Source organism: Pipistrellus kuhlii, unplaced genomic scaffold, assembly GCF_014108245.1.
Source record: "Pipistrellus kuhlii isolate mPipKuh1 unplaced genomic scaffold, mPipKuh1.p scaffold_m20_p_1, whole genome shotgun sequence".
Classification (NCBI taxonomy): domain Eukaryota; kingdom Metazoa; phylum Chordata; class Mammalia; order Chiroptera; family Vespertilionidae; genus Pipistrellus; species Pipistrellus kuhlii.
In genome coordinates, this window is record NW_023425404.1 from 36329039 (window position 1) to 36348128 (window position 19090).

At 34.9% G+C, this 19090-nt stretch overlaps 1 protein-coding gene across 4 annotated transcripts in view; it reads left to right on the top strand.

The window, feature by feature from the left end:
- The window catches only part of VPS13C (vacuolar protein sorting 13 homolog C), a 170478-nt gene that overhangs the window by 120359 nt on the left and 31029 nt on the right, over nt 1-19090 (top strand). For all 4 annotated transcript variants that reach the window (XM_036440083.2, XM_036440086.2, XM_036440069.2 and 1 more), the window contains 11 exons: nt 717-877; nt 1710-1831; nt 2630-2924; nt 5364-5753; nt 7271-7375; nt 9259-9423; nt 11187-11315; nt 11591-11724; nt 13533-13659; nt 14749-14984; nt 18911-19052. In XM_036440083.2, the coding sequence (XP_036295976.1) occupies nt 717-877; nt 1710-1831; nt 2630-2924; nt 5364-5753; nt 7271-7375; nt 9259-9423; nt 11187-11315; nt 11591-11724; nt 13533-13659; nt 14749-14984; nt 18911-19052 (2006 nt within the window). The remainder of the gene's footprint in view (nt 1-716; nt 878-1709; nt 1832-2629; nt 2925-5363; nt 5754-7270; nt 7376-9258; nt 9424-11186; nt 11316-11590; nt 11725-13532; nt 13660-14748; nt 14985-18910; nt 19053-19090) is intronic.

The following is a 19090-nucleotide window of genomic DNA, read 5'->3' on the forward strand; positions in this document are numbered from 1 at the left end:
GGAGATGACATTTCTAAAGGCTTGAAACAAATATTTGATAAACTCATATCTCTTTTTTCTTCCTTTAAACATGAGAAAATTAATTTAAGAATTACCTTAGAAACTAGATTAATTCTATGTTTTTAAACAATGCAGTATGTGATATGTTTCAATAAGGATGGGAATTCAATGAGGAGAGAAAAATAACTATATTCAGAAGTCCTAAAATATTGACAGTAATTATTACCACCACAAACAAAAGTTCCTCTGTGGTTGAGGGGATATGGAACAATTTAGATTTTGTTACTTTATTTTTTATTTTTTAAAGAAAACATTTTACTACCCAGCAATTAAAAGTATTCAAACATGTATTTTCTTTATAATTTTATTGTGAGTTGATCAATGTTAAATAAAATATTACTTTTCATCATTTGCTTCAATTCATGTCTTCTTTGTTTTCCTTCCAAAATGTCGCATACCACACATGAGGCAATGAATTTCTAAACACCACAGTGTTAACTTTATTTTAATATATTTATAACCTCAAAAGAAATTATTTTGCTCCTAAATATTTATAATAATAGTTCATTTTCTTTCTTTGTTAGTTCCTATGTCTTAGATAAGCATATTGAGTAGTTATTTCTAGGATTGAAGGAGAATACTTATCGTTACTTTTAGACCCTGAGAAACAAAATTAAATTAATATTTGGATGCTTCTCACTTTTGCTCTGTTTTAGTACCTCATGGATATACAGAAGTTGCAAAAATCCCTGTTGCCAGACCTGGTCGGCAGTTGTACAATGTACGGAATCCCAATGCCAGTCATTCTGATTCAGTCTTGGTACAAATTGATGCAACTGAAGGGAATAAAGTGATCACCCTTCGCTCTCCTCTTCAGGTATTAAACTGAACTGTATCCCCTTAAGTATATCGATTAATATTAAATAATTTGGGTGAATATAGGAATATAGTAAAACTTCATTAAGTTATTATTGATTATCTTTATTTATAAAAGGCTAATATGCTAAGTGTCCCTTTGTGAGTTCATATGAGAGTTCCATTGCTCGCTATGACATATGCTGACTACCAGGTGGCAGTGCAGAACAAAGGAAGGAAGGTCCTGATCAGCCCTGATCTCTGGCCAGCCCTTAGGGACTCTTCCTGTGCACTAATTTCATGTACTGGGCCTCTAGTTTAGGAATAAATAACAGATTGAACTAGCTACTATTTACTATACAATTTACTTTTGTAATATTCTTTAAGTGTCTGATAAGATAGTTTTGCTAATTTAAAGCCCATTTTTTCCCCCTCCTGGGCTTAATTTTAATGAAGCTTTTTGTCTATTCCTTAAAGATTCAGAACTGAGCAATTTTATATAATTTGTTTGTCAATTCCCAGTAGGGAGCATGCAGGAAGTGTTTGATCAATGATTATCATCATTCTGTCTCTTTCTCTCCCTCTCTCTTCCTCTCTGAAATCAATAGAAAATATATTTAAAAAAATAAAAATTAGCATGTAGTAGAGAGTATGGAATATTCTAATAATTTTTAACTGCCACTTAAACATCCTTTCATTTATATAGCACTTAAGTATTATAAAATTTTTCAGTGATGAATAAAAATGTCTTCCAATATTGGCCTTGAAACTTTTTATATGTAAAAGTAATTGTGTGCAGTTCACAATTTTTTTTAACTTCTGCATCTTTTTAAACTGTCTTTTTTATCCAACAGATTAAAAACCATTTCTCTATTGCATTCATCATCTATAAATCTGTTAAAAATGTTAAGTTATTGGAGCGCATTGGAATAGCAAGACCTGAAGAGGAGTTCCATGTTCCTTTAGATTCATATAGGTAGGTACTTCCTTGAATACATTAAGCTTTTAAAAGTTCATAATGTATATATTTTTTGAATTCTATGAATTGGGGACTCATATTTTAGAAAAGATGACCTTATAGTTTTATTATCTAAAGATCTATAAAAGTAGCTATTAGACATATGTGGGGTTACAGAGATACACATTTATGGTATCATTGAATTTATCAGATGAAAACTTACTGTATATTTTATGTTTTAGAATCTTCTATACCTGTTTTTATTAGATTGTCTTTGTACTTGAAATAACTTTAAAAAAATTATCATTGTTACTCTGGCCAGTTTGGTTCAGTGGTTAGAGTGTCAGCCAGGAGACCTTCACGTGTTTGATTCCAGGTTAAGGGCACATACCTGGGTTGGAGGTTTACGCCCTGCCCTCAATCTGGGTTGCATGTGGGAGGCAATCAGTCGATGAGTCTCTCTCACATCTCTCTGTGTTTGTCTCTGTCTCTGTCTCTGTCTCTGTCTCTTGACTCTATCTGACTCTCCCCATTTTCCCTCTCTTCCACTCTCTCTAGAAATCAATCGGAAAAATATACTCGGGTGAGGATTAAAAAAATTATTGTTTACAGAGAGGTTTCCCCCCCAGAACATTCCTCCGTCTGTTAGCATTGTGACTGCGCAAGTTTCTGTAATCTTTCTTAGCTTTGATTTTCTCAGTTGTGAAAATAGGGATAATAGTGCTTACCTTGTAGAGTTAAGAAGATTTAATGAGATTGTTTTTCTTACATTCTCAATAAAAACTTTTTTCTCTGCCCTGCTTTCTTTTTCTATAGATGTCAATTATTTATTCAACCAGCTGGTGTCTTAGAGAGTCAATACAGAGAATCCACCACTTACATTTCCTGGAAGGAAGAACTTCATAGGAGCAGTGAAGTCAGGTGCATGCTGCGGTGTCCATCGGCAGAAGTCAGCTTCTTACCTCTCATAGTCAATACAGTTGCCCTGCCTGATGAGTTAAGCCATATATGTACACATGGGGAAGACTGGGATCCAGCTTACGTTATTCATCTTTACCCTAGCCTCACTTTGCGGAATCTTCTCCCATATTCCCTAAAATATTTACTTGAGGTATGTTTCTCACATTTTGTTTGATTTTTATTACTGCATGGAGTAAATTCTAGTTTTTTTAAATTATATTTTTAGTTGAGGTTAGTGTTTTACATAGCATGTTTATACTGCCTTAATCCTGTATAATAAAGAGGTAATATGCAAATTGACCCTTATGCCCTCACAAGATGGCTGCCTACTACCAGGCCAGTAGGGGGCTTAGTGGGGGACGACTAAAGGACTGAACAAGTCATATGCGTGGGGCAACCAGGCCAGCAGGGTGGGCAGTTGTGGGTGACCAGGTCAGCGGGGGGGCCAGTTAAGGGCAACCAGACTGGCAGAGAGGGGCAGTTGGGGGCAGTTGGGTGACCAGGCTGGCAGGAGGGCCAGTTAGGGGCAAGCAGGCTGGTAGGGGGACAGTTGGGGTCACTAGGTTGGTAGGGGGGCCAGTAAAGGGTGACCAGGCTGGGGGGGCAGTTGGGGACAGCCTGGCCGGCAGCGGGGGGCAGTTACAGGATACCAGACTGGAAGGGGGGTGCACTTAGGGGCAATTAGGGGTGATCAGGCTGCCGGGGGGAGGGCAGTTACCAGGCAGGCAGGCAAGAGCCAGTCGTCCAGGATTGTGAGAGGGATCCTGGATTTGAGAGGGTGTAGGTTGGGCTGAGGGGGCTCCCCAACCTCCCCTCCCCCGTGCATGTTTTTTGTGCACCGGGCCTCCAGTAATCACAGCAAAAACTAGTACAGCATTATTTGCTGCCAGCTACTATTCTGTGTGTTGTAGATGTATTAATACCTTTAGTCCTTAAATAACCTCTTCAAGTAGGTACTCTTTTTTTAAAATATATTTTATTGATTTTTTACAGAGAGGAAGAGAGAGGGATAGAGAGTTAGAAACATCGATGAGAGAGAAACATCGATCAGCTGCCTCTTGCCCACCCCCTACTGGGAATGTGCCCGCAACTAAGGTACATGCCCTTGACCGGAATTGAACCCGGGACCTTTCAGTCCACAGGCCGACGCTCTATCCACCTGAAAAATGGGTCTAATAAGAGTACTTAGCCAAAACCGATTTGGCTCAGTGGATAGGGGGGAGGGCAGTTAGGGGTCACCAGGCAGGCAGGCAAGAGCTCTATCCACTGAGCCAAGTCGGTTTTGGCTAAGTACTCTTATTAGACCCATTTTTCAGGTGAAGAAACTGAGTCACAGTGGGGTGAAGTGACAGGCCCAAGATTCTACAGCTAATAAATTGTAGAGCTGAAATTTGAACAGAGGCAATTTGTCTCCTTGTTCCCTATCACCTAACTCTGCTGCATCTGTCATAATTTAAGAACCATGATAATTTACCTATTATTATAAATTTTTTTATTTTTAATATTAATTGACAGATAGTATTTTATTAATTCTAGGTAAACAACATGGTGATTAGACATTTATGAAGTGATCACACCAATAAGTCTAATTCCTATCTAACACCATCCATAGTTATTTTGATAATATTGACTATAATTAAATAAAAATCTATAAAGCCGAAGGACAAAAAAATGTCAGTGAGAAATATTTTATCTTAATTCTAAAGTTAATTTTAAAGTTAATATAATTATTTGTTTCCAGTTTTTATTGAACTTAAAAATAATTACTGTTTCTGTGTTAAGAAATAATTGGGAACATTTTCTAGTAATGAAATATTATAAATATAATAGGTAAGTTAGAAAGCTATGTTTAGGTAAATTTTGAGATATTTGGATGCTATGATAATGATAATGATAATGACTTGTGTATATTAAAATGTGTGACACACAAAAATTTTTAAATTTTTGTGTGTCACACATTTTAATATACACAAGTCTTGGAAGTGTTTGAAAATTAAATTATTTATTTTCTTTATCTGACAATTAGCCAAACCTGATTTGTGAAGACTAAAATTAATTAAATGAACTAACTAGTATTTATACTAGAGAAGCCTTCAGTAAAATTGCCTAACTTATTATGCTATTATTCATTTAAAAAATCCTATCTTATTTAGATAGCTTGTCAGAATATTTTGATAGAACTTTTCTCTGTCTATTTATGTGGAAACTATTAGGCATAATGTGTGAATGGAGGATGAAGCTGAATCTCAGTCACTCAATTAAATGGCTTATTTAATGACATAGCTGTTTTTGGACAACAGCCAGGGCTCCTAAGTCCAGCCTATGATTCTTTCAAAGATCTGACTTTTTTTTTTTTTTTTTTTCTTTCTTATGGCCAAAAGACATTTTCTGCCTTTGGTTATGATTTAGTGTTTTCGTTTTAGTCCTTAATGATTATAGTGACTATTCATATAATACGTTATTTTATTGATAACTTGTCTATTAATCTGTATCTGGTAGGAAGGATACTTAGCATTTATATAAAATCCACTGTTGTTATTGCAGAGGTTTAAAAATTCACTAAGCAAATTCAGTCTTTGTTTTTTTTTAGGGAACAGCAGAAACTCATGAACTAGCAGAAGGCAGTGCTGCTGATGTTCTACATTCAAGAATAAGTGGAGAAATAATGGAATTAGTTCTGGTGAAATATCAGGGCAAAAACTGGAGTGGACGTTTACGTATATGTGATACACTTCCGGAATTCTTTCTTGTGTGTTTTTCTTCCGACTCCACAGAAGTGATGACAGTCGACCTGTCAGTACATGTCAGGAGGATTGGCATTCGGATGGTGTTGTCTGTCTTTAGTCCCTACTGGCTAATCAATAAGACTTCTCGGGTTCTCCAGTATCGTTCAGAAGATATCCATGTGAAACATCCAGCTGATTTTAGGGATATTATTTTATTCTCTTTCAAGAAGAAGAACATTTTTAGTAAAAATAAGGTGTGTTTTTGTTGATATAACAAGTTAAGATAAGTTCCTATTTGGAACCTAGGGAGCCATTAGCCTCTCCTAAAATCATGCTTAACCTGGTTGCTTAGTGCTGTTGATACAATTTAGGACTCAAGAGACTTTTAAGGAAAACATAGTAGGATGTTGGGAACTAGCAACAGCAGTCTCCAAGGCTGAGTGCCCCTAGAATTACTTCTGCTCTTGAAGTAGCATTGGTAGAAAGCTTAGTTTTATGCAGTTTATCAGTGATTAAATGGCATTTAAAAAGATAAACAGTTGAATTTGGTGTATATTCCCTGAGCCCTTCTATGTATGAAGGACCAAGCCAGGCTTCTGAGAGAGAAACTAATGCCTGGTCCGTTTTGTATCCTCTGGCCCTTTCTTTCTTTTTCAGACTCATATCTTTGTATTGCTCACCACACACTTCCCAAGTACTTACCTCTAGGTCTTTGTATATTCATCCTCTGCTAGAATACCTCTTCTATGATTTTCCTGTCTGCCTCATCTTTTCTGGTTATTTGCTTTTCATCCTTTGACATTCTGCTCAAATCTGACATATGTGAAGGATTTTCTGACCAAGATATTTCATCCATGTTCTCGTAGAGTGTAGTTCTTAAATTTCATTAGAATCACCCCTTTTAAAATAGATTGCTGGGTCATGCCCTCATAATTTGATTCAGTATGTCTGGGTGGGGCCTGATAAATGCATTTTCAGTAGATTCCCAGGTGATGCTGATGGTGTTGGTCCAGGCACCACACTTTGAGAACCCACTGTCTTAGAGTACTGGTTAATTCTAATACATGGTGTTTTAACAACTGTGTATCTGTCTGACTTGGTTATCCTCAGTTTTGTATAATATGGTTGGGTGGGTGGAGCTTAACCCAGGAATACAGTTAGATATCTTCTATAAAACTCCAACTACATCCTATAGCCAGAATAACCTTTTTACCTTCTCACTTTGGTATCATTTTGTACCTTTTGTATGGCTCTTAGCACATTGAGTCTTGCATCATAATTAATATGTATTCCTATCTCTCTGTTTAGTTGGAAGCTCATTGAAGAGAGGAATTGTGTCCTGTTGTCCATTCTGCTTATCATGATGCCTTTTTTTTTTTTTTTTTTTTTTTTTTTTTTTTTTTTATAACATTGCTGGATAATGTTAAAAGCTAAACTCTGTGCTATAACTTTATTTCTTAGCTCTATATCATAAGTCTGACACTGGAAAATATTTTACATTTTAGTTCTTTTTAAAACAGCAGGTCTTATTGGTATAGATCTTTAAATTCAATATACTCGTTGCATAGGTAAATGAGCAGGTCAGAGCATTCCTTTTATTGTATTGACCCCCAGAGTTTTGTGGTTCTGGTACCCATTTACAGTATGGCTTTACTTATCTTTTCCTGTGTCCCATGATACTAAATTTCTAGTGGTCTAGCAACTTAACATCCAATAAAATTATTATAGTCTTTTAGGTTTCTTTTTTGATGGTATATATTCTCTGGTCTAGGTACAATTAAAAATTTCAACTAGTGCCTGGTCCAATGGCTTTTCATTGGATACAGTGGGAAGTTATGGATGTGTGAAGTGTCCTGCCAACAATATGGAATACCTGGTAAGATTCTGTTTACTTATTTACCTTTGGATTTATTCATATGTTTTTCAGCAAAACAGCTGGATCTTGAGTACAGACATTTTATTTTTTTGAGAGTTTATATTTTATCATCAATTTTCCGAACCATCATATTATTTTTCCACTGACTAGCAAAGTTTTCACAAAATGTTTATAGGTTTAGTTTTCTTCTCTCTTTCATTCTTTTTATTCCCCTTAGGGAAAAACTAGCAAACTTTGCTTCCACTGAGTTACCAAAAGTCACCCCAACTTTACTTCATAAAAATAGCTTTTCAATAAAATAAACTTTTTAATTTTTAGGGTATTCTACCCATTCATTAATGGGCCATTTAACTTTTTATTTTTATTTTTTATTATTTTTTTTATTTTATTTTATTTTTTAAAATATATTTTATTGATTTTTTACAGAGAGGAAGAGAGAGGAATAGAGAGTTAGAAACATCGATGAGAGAGAAACATTGATCAGCTGCCTCTTGCACACCCACTACTGGGGATGTGCCCGCAACCAAGGTACATGCCCTTGACCGGAATCGAACCTGGGACCTTTCAGTCCGCAGATTGACACTTTACCACTGAGCCAAATCGGTTTCGGATAACTTTTTTTCCAGACCAGAATTAAAAATAATTTGTGCAGAGAAAATGGGCAGAAGAAAACAATTCAGCAAAGAAGTAAAAATTAGCTATGAAATCAACAACCAGTCCAAGACTCTTTCCTTAAGAAAAAGACAACTCACAATCTTACAATCTAGCATTTTAGGGAGAAAACCAAAAACAAATTTGAACTATGATCTGAAAGATTTGGGGTTTTAGCTGAATAGATTCTTAGCCAGATGATAAACCAGATATAATCAAGCTAGAAATTGTTGCTGCTTCTCATTTGGTTGCTGCTATTACAAAGGGTCACTTATTTTAAGAAAACACCAACACTAAAATTTATGTTTAGGGTTTTTAGTCTGTTATTATCACATTAAATAAAGCAAGAATCCAGAAGTTACCACTATTCTGGCAAATTCAAATGATAAGTGCTTAGTGGAGATAGTTCACATGTGAAATTGTAGAATAATTTTAGTAGTTTTATGCCATCTCAAAAAGATGTAAACATTTTAGAAAGAAGCTTTGCCATCAATACAACTTAACAGAATCAAATATTCTAATGATATTGAATGCTTTTCACATATTAGGAAAAATTATCAGTATGGAATATTTACTCCAGTTTATTTTTATCAATAAATTAATAGCATAAGAAAATGATGAAAGTCACTTAATTTAGAGTATTATATCTATAAATTTAATACCATAGCAAAATCATAATTTGTCAAAGTTTGAGACAGTGAGTTGAATCTATCCAAGTAAGCAACTTGGTAAATAGTCATCATATGCTAGAATTCTCCTTCCACTATACTCCCTGCCAAGCATTTCTTAAATCTTTAATTTGACTGAAAATTTGAGCAACCTGGTACTAGTTGACCTGTTTTAGTTACACTTTGAAATTTTCATCTTACTTTATTAACAGCAGAGTAATAGATGCAGCAAAACTTGAGCCTCTACACTAATTTAAAACAACTTATGTTTGGAATGTTAAAAAGTAAAGAATACAAATAAATCTGTTATTACAAGTAATCATTAGTTAAATTGCCAGTTGATATTTCTTGACTTGATTTTTGATGTAGCCAAACTAAAAACCAAAATTTTTCTTAGTAGTGAGAAGATAATCATTAATGGGATATGGCTTTAGTAGTTATGTTAAGGAATTATATTTTTAAATGTAATAAGAAGTCTCTGTGAATCGTGTATGTGTGTGTGTGTTTCAAAGAAGCTGTATAAAATATTGAGAAATGATAAGCTTGTTTGTTTCCTTTCCACAGGTTGGTGTTAGCATCAAAATGAGTAGTTTTAATCTTACACGGATAGTTACTCTGACTCCCTTTTGTACCATTGCAAATAAGTCATCATTGGAACTAGAAGTTGGTGAAATTGCATCTGATGGCTCAATGCCAACTAATAAGTGGAACTATATTGCTTCTTCAGAGGTAAAATAGTCCTTTAATATAACTGGCTCCTAAAATGTACAAAAAAATATAGACATATAAATAAGAGTTACATATACCTCTTTGTCATACTCACTTTGCTATCATATTTGTGTGTTAAAATACGATAGCCAACTTTGAAAGACTTTTCTTACACAATGTAAGCATAGGTTAAAAAAGAAAATGGTTTCTGTAGTTTACCACTAGCCCAGTCTACGTGGTTAACACTAATTCTCTAGTTCTTTCTGTATGTATAGAATGGGATATAAAGATAATGTAAAAAAGTTTTATCTCAGTTAAGATAATGTATTCTGTATTTAAGTAGCTTATAATCTTGTTGGAGGGGTTAAGACTCATAAATTTAACACATGGGAAAAAAAAAGATAGTATATACCAAGTTATAAATTTCTGAATAGATGAGTTGGAAGTCTCCTTGAAAATTTCCTAAAATTCAATCCCTATACTTTACAGAGAAAGACATTTAATCTCAAACTTATCTAAGGTTAATAAGGTTATTGGAAGTTGTGGTCATTGTGGTATACATCAAAGGGGAAAGTTTCCTAGAGGAAGTGAGATTTGAACTAAACTTTGCAGTCTGGGAGTAAGATTTGAGGAAGTGAAGAGAATAAGGGTATGAGTAGGGGAGGGGACAGGTGCAAAGACAAGAATTTGAATTTACCCGAGTTTTCAACCAAACCAGCTAACTTAAAGGATAGAGCCATTCTTCTATACATCTCAAAAACATTCTAAAATCATTTAAAAAATACTTAGCAAAAGTTTAAGGAGAAGGATTTTATATATAATACAAACAGATTGAGAGCACTAAGAGGCATGGACTTTCCAAGGCACTTAAAATGGTCCCTGCAGACTTGGCAACACATGCTCACTATCCTATTTTAAAAAATATATATTTTATTGATTTTTTACAAGAGGAAGGGAGAGGGATAGAGAGTTAGAAACATCGATGAGAGAGAAACATCGATCAGCTGCCTCCTGCACACCCCCTACTGAGGATGTGCCCGCAACCAAGGTACATGCCCTTAACCGGAATCAAACCTGGGATCTTTCAATCCACAGGCCGATGCTCTATCCACTGAGCCAAACTGGTTTTGGCTATCTTTTTATCTTTGATGTGGGTTTGGTGGCTGTAGTATTTTTATTCAGAAATAGAACTTACTCAATATTCTCTAACAGACATTTTGTATTAGGAGCTAAGACCTCAGTTTTATAGATAAGAAAACTGAGGCTCAAAAGGTATATGATTTGATTCAAATCAAACAGCTGGGAAGATAATGTTAGTTGTACTCCCAGAAAGGTCTATAAACCCTTTGCCTTTAGATATCTTTCTAGTTTATTCTGGATAAGATAATCTGAGATAATTCATAGTGCATTAAGGAATTTAAGTAAGATATGCACAAAGAGTGTTATTAAGATGATAGTTTTTAAACACTTGAGGTATTTGGGGCATTCTTAATCAGTAAGCTCTTCAGTTTCATATGTTGTAATCATTTCATAAAGACATAAGACTAATATATCTATATTCATCTTAATATTTTATCAATCATCTTAATATGAGATATAGAGGGAATATTTTATCAATAGTCATTATTTTATCAATCATCTTAATATGAGATATAGAGGGAATATTTTAAGGAACTTAGTAATAATTGAAACAAGATCCTATTTAGAAGTGAAACTTAAATAACCACTGTCTTATTTATACCACAGAATTGTTTTAAGACTATTATTAACTTTTCTATTTTTAGTGTCTTCCATTTTGGCCTGAAAATTTGTCAGGCAAACTTTGTGTGAGAGTAGTAGGCTGTGAAGGATCCTCCAAACCATTCTTTTATAACCGACAGGATAATGGCACTCTATTGAGCTTAGAAGATCTGGTATGTTTTCATGTTTTAAAATAAAATATCTCTGATTTATAAAATTTGCTTTAAAATATTTTATTAAAACATGTCTTAAAATCTACTTGTAATTATATGAAGGTACTACTGTATCAATATGTCATGCCATACATATATTTGTAAGAGATCAGAGCCAGTGTGCTTTTTGTAAGAATTTAAGAAAACCTTTTTGTGTCTACATAGTTGATTGAAATTCTGAATATAAGTGCATGTTAAAGCATTACCTCAAATGTACTTTTTCTCCCCTGTTATAGAATGGGGGTATCTTGGTTGATGTAAACACTGCTGACCATTCAACGGTCATAACCTTCTCTGATTACCACGAAGGATCTGCACCTGCTCTGATAATAAACCATACACCCTGGGACGTCCTCACATATAAACAGAGGTATGAACAAAAAGAGCTCATGGAAAACTTTATTTTCTTCTGCTGGCCCAAAATTCCTCTAGAAAACACTTGCGACTAAATATGTTATATGTTCTGAATGTTTTCAGTTTAGAAAGGTAATATGGAACACATATGTTGTTTACTACTAATACCATCAGCAGGTTTTGAGACAATACTCTATAATCAAACACAATATTTCTCCAGCAAAATTTATGAATATTTATACCAATTGGGATAAATAAAACTATTAATAGTCTCACATCATTTTTCAGATCAGGTTTTGCTGCCAAATGACTGTCAAAACCAAACTAATAGAAAAATCTTTGGACTTTTGGAGTTTTCTAAATTTCAGAATTGCATTTAAAGAATTGTAAATCTGTTTAAACATTATTCTTCTTTTGTAATCTGATGATGCTCAGCGAACCTCTCCCTATAAATTTATATCCAGTTTTTTATTGATAGGGGTAGTAAAAGATTAAATGGGAGGACACTGAGTAGATAGTCTTGTTGACTATATAGTACACACTGATGATACCATCTACCCTGTTTCCTCGAAAATAAGACAGTGTCTTATATTAATTTTTTCTCCCAAAGTTGCGCCAGGTCTTATTTTCAGGGGATGTCTTATCTTTCCATGCACTAGGTCTTATTTTCGGAGGATGTCTTGTTTTTTGGGAAACATGGTATATATATCTATATATATATATAAAAGCCTACCATTCAACTGGTAGCTATGATGCACACTGACCACTAGGAGGCAGACACTCAATGCACAGGCATGGAAACAAGGAACTAACTGATGAATCTCAGAGGGAAGCGGGGAAGGGAGGGCAGGAAGAGATTAACCAAAGATCTTACATGCATACTAGAGGCCTGGTGCACAGATTTGTGCACCAGTGGGGTCCTTTAGCCTGGACTGTGGGGATCAGGCCAAAACCAGACTGGTGCAGAGATTTGTGCACTTATGGGGTACCTTGGCCTGGCTTGTGGGGATTGGGCTGAAACTGGCTCTCCAACATCCCCCGAAGGGTCCCAGATTGCGAGAGGGTGAAGGACCCCACCAGTTTAGTGAAATATGAATCTGTGTACCTGACCTCTAGTTATATAATAATGGAGGTACCGTTCTCTCTAATAAAAGAAACATCCAAATTGACCGTACCTTTGCTACACCCACAAGCCATGCCCACCAGCCAATGAGGGCAAGTATGCAAATTAACCCAATCAAGATGATGGTTAATTTGCATATCCAGGCCAGATTGAAGACTGAAGACAGCGTAGAAAGAAGCCAAGCGTTACAGAAGGGAGCGGAGCTGCAGAGAAACAAGCAAGCTGGGTGGTGGAAAAGGAAGGGAAGCAGGCGGGCTGGGGAGAAGAAGAAAGAGAAGCCTGTGGGCTGCAGAGAAGGAAGGGAAGCAGGCAGGGCAGCAGAGACTGCAGCAGGAATCCCTATTGCAGGCATCTTCCTGCAAGGGGCCTCCAGTTATGTAATAATAGTTTGAATCCTTATAGTATATAACATTATATATTTGCAGAGAATTATTATAAATCTGTAAGGCATTGCTTTATTATAAAGTAATTCTACCTATATAATTATAGAGAGTACATTGAAACCTTGAAAAGAGGAATATTATGTTACCTCATGCTTCAAAACCATTAGTTTACTGGGCTTTTTAGGCTATTTATTTTTAAGCAGAGTTGTGCTTATTAAAAGGCAATTTTATAAGATTTCTGTGCCAGTTTCTATCGCAGTAAAACATAGTCTGGGTTTCTCAAGCTGATATTTTAATCTTTCATCGGTTATGTTTCAGTGGGTTACAGGAAGAACTGGCATTGCTGCCAAGACAAGCTCGACTTTTTGCCTGGGCAGATCCTACTGGTACCAGAAAACTTACATGGAGATATGCTTCAAATATTGGGCAACATGATCTATTAAAGGTATCATTTGATGTGAATGATGGCAAAGGAAGTAAACAAGCTAGCTTCACAGAGATATCTTTAGTTTTTGAACTAAAAATGAATTGGAAATATTTAAAAATAAATTACTTTTGGACTTTAGACTGTAAATAGTTCATACCAATATTTAATCTATAAGATATGTCAAAATAACTCACTTATAATTTCAAAAATAGCCCCTCTTTCTCTTGTCTAAATAAAGATCAACAAAGCACTTTTTTACTTACCTGTTTTTAAAAGGAAGGAATTTTAAGGCTAAATAAAAAATAACTTTATTTTGAACATACACATACTACTGTTGGCTGTGAGATTTTTAGTCATGCTTTCCAATCAGGCCATATTTTTTTTAATTAAAGGAGTTTCCTACTCTGACCCCACCCCTTTTCCTCTGGCCATCATCACACTGTTGTGTATGTTTATGTGCCATGCATCTGTGTTCTTTGGCTAATCCCTTCACCTTCTTTCATCCAGTCCCTCCTCACCCCCCCTCTTATAGCTGTTAGTCTGTTCCATGTACCCATGCCTCTGTTTCTAACAACAACAAAACTGTTTCCATACTCTGGTTAACATCCTTTATTTGTTTTTTTGTTTTTTTTCCAAGAAAGCAAGAGATGAAAAGCACGTAGTAGGTACTTGTACTGCCTGGTGAAATTAACTGTGATTATATTATGTTAAACCCAGATAAAGAGGAATCATTATTTTAATCTCTGAAAACAGTAATCAAACATCATATTTTCAGGCTTTTCTTACTATAAACTGATCACCGTATTTTGACTGTTTAACAGTGTGATGTATATAAATTTTTTCAGTGTTATAAAATTTTAAAATAAAAATAAACTAGGTTAGTTTTACCTAAGGTCTAATAAACATCTGAACCATTCTGTTGTCCATATTGGAGGCAAGTAAGCATCTATGGCATTGGTGCCATTGAAGGCTATTCTTGTTTCTGCTAAGTGCCTTTTATTTTAAATTCATGCTTTTAAAACTTTTATGAATTTCCTTAGTTACTGCAGTTCAACTTTATGGGAAAAAACTGTTTGTGGATTTAATATAAAGTCTCTTTTCCCCCAGGACGATTGTGGACAGTTTCCATATGATGCAAACAACCAGATACACTGGGTGTCATTCCTGGACGGACGCCAGAGAGTTTTGCTTTTCACAGATGATGTTGCCTTGGTTTCCAAAGCACTGCAGGCAGAAGAAATGGAGCAGGCTGATCATGAAATAACCTTTTCTCTTCATAGTCTTGGGCTTTCGCTGGTTAACAATGAAAAGAAGCAAGAAGTTTCATATATTGGGATTACCAGGTATGAGAGAAGGAAGATAAGGCATCAGAAATCTTTAAAACACATTGAGATCATAATATCATATCTGAGAGTAAACTTTTACCTGTTCTGAGTTTTATATACTATACATTCTTTCAGGAGAACTTTATGGAACAGTCATTTTCACAGCTAAATGGTTGAAAACCACATAATATAGAAAGTGATTAAGATAATATCTTTGCCCTTACAATATTCATCCTCAGTTGGTGGGGGAAAAAAGATTTGCTTCTTTGTTGTTTGTATGTGCTTTTCTAAGTGAATGATAAAAACACAGAGAAATGCTACAAAGAAGAATGCACACATACAGTGGAAATACAGAGTTATTCGTAGAAGCAAATAATTTGTGTGGCAGAGGCTGGAGAAATTGGCAGGGGTCAGGGGAAGCCAACCACATGGGTCAGATAAAGTAGAAAAAAGGTTCATACAGGAGGCAGTATTTGACATGGGTATATAATTGTTAATAGGTGATTACTTAGAACTTGTTAATAGTGATGGGACCAGTTTCTCTAGTTCTGCTTATACCTTCATAAGAAAAATATTTGAACTTATTTAATTTTGTTTTTCTGATCACACTAACTGGTAAAAGACTCACTTTTTGGAGGCTAATGGGTGGAATGATGAATATTTGATCATGTATAATTAGCATAGAATCTCTTGATATTTATGTGTTTAGTGAAATAAAAAATTGAATAAACAAAGAAGCCATGTATATAGGGTACTTTATTTTGTTTTTTAAATATATTTTTAATGATTTCAGAGAGGAAGGGAGGAGGGGGAGATAGAAACATCAATGATGAGAGAGAATCATTGATCGGCTGCCTCCTGTATGCATCCCCCCCTCCCCCCTGGGGATCGAGCCCACAGCCTAGGCATGTGCCCTTGACCAGAATCGAACCTGGGACCCTTCAGTCCACAGGCTGACACTCTGTCCACTGAGCCAAACCGTCCAGGGCAATATAGGGCACTTTATACAACATCTGACAGATTAAGCTTTCTATAAATGCCATTACAATACCATTAATATATTAATATATTTATGTATATGTGAGTAACATGTTCTCTTGGGTGTACATTTTAGAATTGTATAGTGTCTTTTCAAAGTTTTTAAATTTATTGATTGATTTAGTTTGAGAGAGAGAGAGAGAGAGAGAGAGAGAGAGAAAGAGAGAGAGAGAGAGAGAGAGAGAGAGAGAGAGAGAGAGAGAGAGAGAGAGAGAGAGAGAGAGAGAGAGAGAGAGAGAGAGAGAAGCATCAATTTGTTGTTTCCCTTATTTATATATTCCTTGGTTGTTTCTTGTATGTGCGTGACCAGGGATCAAACCCACAACCAAGGTGTATGGAGACGATGGTTTAACCTACTGAGCTATCCAGCCAGGACTCAGTCTTGTATTGTGTGTTTTTTTTTAAATTATTATTTTTTTATCCTAAAGTTCATTTACCAGATTTCATCAGTGAGGTCTTAGACTGCCTTTAAAATAAGGGCAGTTCATTGGCAAACCATATAAGTATAGAAACCTTTTTCAAGTGTATTGTATTTTTAAACTAAATATAAAAATAATTTCAAAATCATATAAATCCATTTTTCTTTTCTCATTCTTTGACATAATGTATTTATTCAAATATTATATATGCTATTATAGTATTTTGTTAAGTTTGCCTTTATAAGGTCATTTAAAAACTTCATCTAAAAGAACTTGAGTACCTTTTCTCTGACACACTGCACTTCAGTAAGGATGGGTACTGAGGCAAAGTAAGTCAGTTACATAGTATTTTAAAATAGATTTAGTTTTTGAGCAGTTTTAGGTTTATAAGAAAATTGAGTGTAGAGTTCCCATATACCTCCAAGTTTCCCCTGTTATTGATATCATGAAATAGTACATTTGTTACTATTAATGAACTAATAATGATACATTATTATTTAAAATCCCTTGTTAGAGATGCTCTTTATATTATAAATTGTGTGGGTTTTGACAAATGTATAACATGTATCCACAATTACAGTGTCATTCTATATAACAAAAGCCTAATAAGCTAAGTATCTGGTTGCCCACTTGGTCAGTTCAACCAGTCAAAACACAATATGTTAATGATATGCTAAGGCTGCTCAGTCACTCGCTATGACTTGCACTGACCACCAGGGGGAAGATGCTCAACCAGTAGGTTAGCTTGCTGCTGGGGTTCTGCTAATCAAGATTGAGACAGGCCAGACATGTGCTGGAGCCCTCCTACAGTTCCTTCCTTGCTGGTCAATGTCCCACATCCTTTCCCAGCCCCGATCATGCACCAAGGGGGTCCCTCGGCCTGGCCTGCACCCTTTTGCAATTTGGGCTGAGGCCCCTCCTTAACCCCTGATTGCATGAATTTTGTGCACCGCGCTTCTAGTATAGGATATTTTCATTACCCTAAAAGTCACCTGTGCTCCACCTATTCATCCCTCCCTCTTTTCCCTAAACCACTAATTTTTTTTTACTGCCTATAAGTTCTCCAGAATGTTATGTCATTGGAATTGGGTGGTGTGTAGCCTTTCAGATAGGCTTCTCTCACCTAACAATGTCCTTTTAAGATTGTTAATTTTTTTATGTTTTGATAACTTTTATCACTAAATAATATTTCATGTCTGGATGCACAATAATTTATTTATCCATTCACTGACTAAAAGACAGTCCTGGTTGCTTGCAAGTTTTGGCAATTATGAGTCAAGTTACTATAAAAGTTGATTGTCTTTTCATATGCTTAATAGCCATCTGAATATTTTCTTTTTAGCCCTGTGCTAAAAGTACAATATCTAATATATATATATATATATATATATATATATATATATATATATATGGTGTGTTTTTTTTTTTTGACATATCGAAACCAAGCATGTATCACATTATACAACTCTCAGGAAAGTAATGGCCAGAAAAGTAAGAAAATCTAAAACTAAATACCTAATCACAGCAGCTTTTCTTTAGAAAAATAAAATGAGGTTGCAACCAAAGTTAGTTTCTGAATGACTCATTTGTAAGTCAAGCAAGGAAAGCCTTTAACTGTGGTGAGTTAATTGAATAATATGATTGTAACAGCTGAAGAAATGTATCCAGAGAAAATAAGCTTAGGACCATTAGCCTTTTGGTGAGAGCAGTTGTTCGAAGAATTGAGGACATTCAGAGCATCAATAGTCAATTATAAAACAAGGCCAGTTATTTTGAGTTGTTTTCCGTGTTCCTTGATGAGTCCAGTACTGTCTGTTGTACACATATTTGAGAAGGCAGTGCTGAATTTGAAGTGACTGAAGAATTAGCCTCCATGAATAGTAAAGAACAAATAGGTGAAAATATTTCCAAACAAGATTTATTGTGGTGATCATTTCAAAGTATATACAAATATTGAATAATCAGGTTGTAACCTGAAACTAATTTGTTTTATGTTAATTATACGTCATTAAGAATTTAAAAATAAAAATATGTTTTCCTTATTATTAATAGATTTGTGTTTTTAAAAATTATATACAATTGTTATTTTCCTTTTTTGAATTTCGTCAATTAAAAAATTTGTGGAAGATTTCTCTCTCTCTCTCTCTCTCTCTCTCTCTCTCTCTCTCTCTCTCTCTCGTATTTAATTTGCTGCGTAGTAACTTTAATGTTCTCTTAGCCATGGAACCTAAAATATTTGCTGTATGGTCCTTACAGAAAGTTTGCCAATTCTTTAATTGATTGATATCAACTTGTGATAAAAAAACATTTCCCACTGCTTCTTTTCCTTGTTACTTTATACCCAGGTATATTCTGTATTTCAAAAATATCCTTGTATAAATGTAATTTTTATAGGAGGTTGATAGTTATAATAATTTTGAGTTAAATGACAGTCCCACAGACTGAAATATGTACTCCTAATTTAATTTTCTTTATGAATTATTTTAGTTCTGGTGTTATTTGGGAGATGAAACCAAAACAGAAATGGAAGCCTTTTAGTCAAAAAAACATAATGTTCCTGGAACAAGCCTATAAGAACTATCAAGCAGCAAAACAACATGGCTGGATTAAGCTTGACAATAATTTTGAGGTATATCAGAATTTTTTGTTTTTGATTTGTTGTATTTT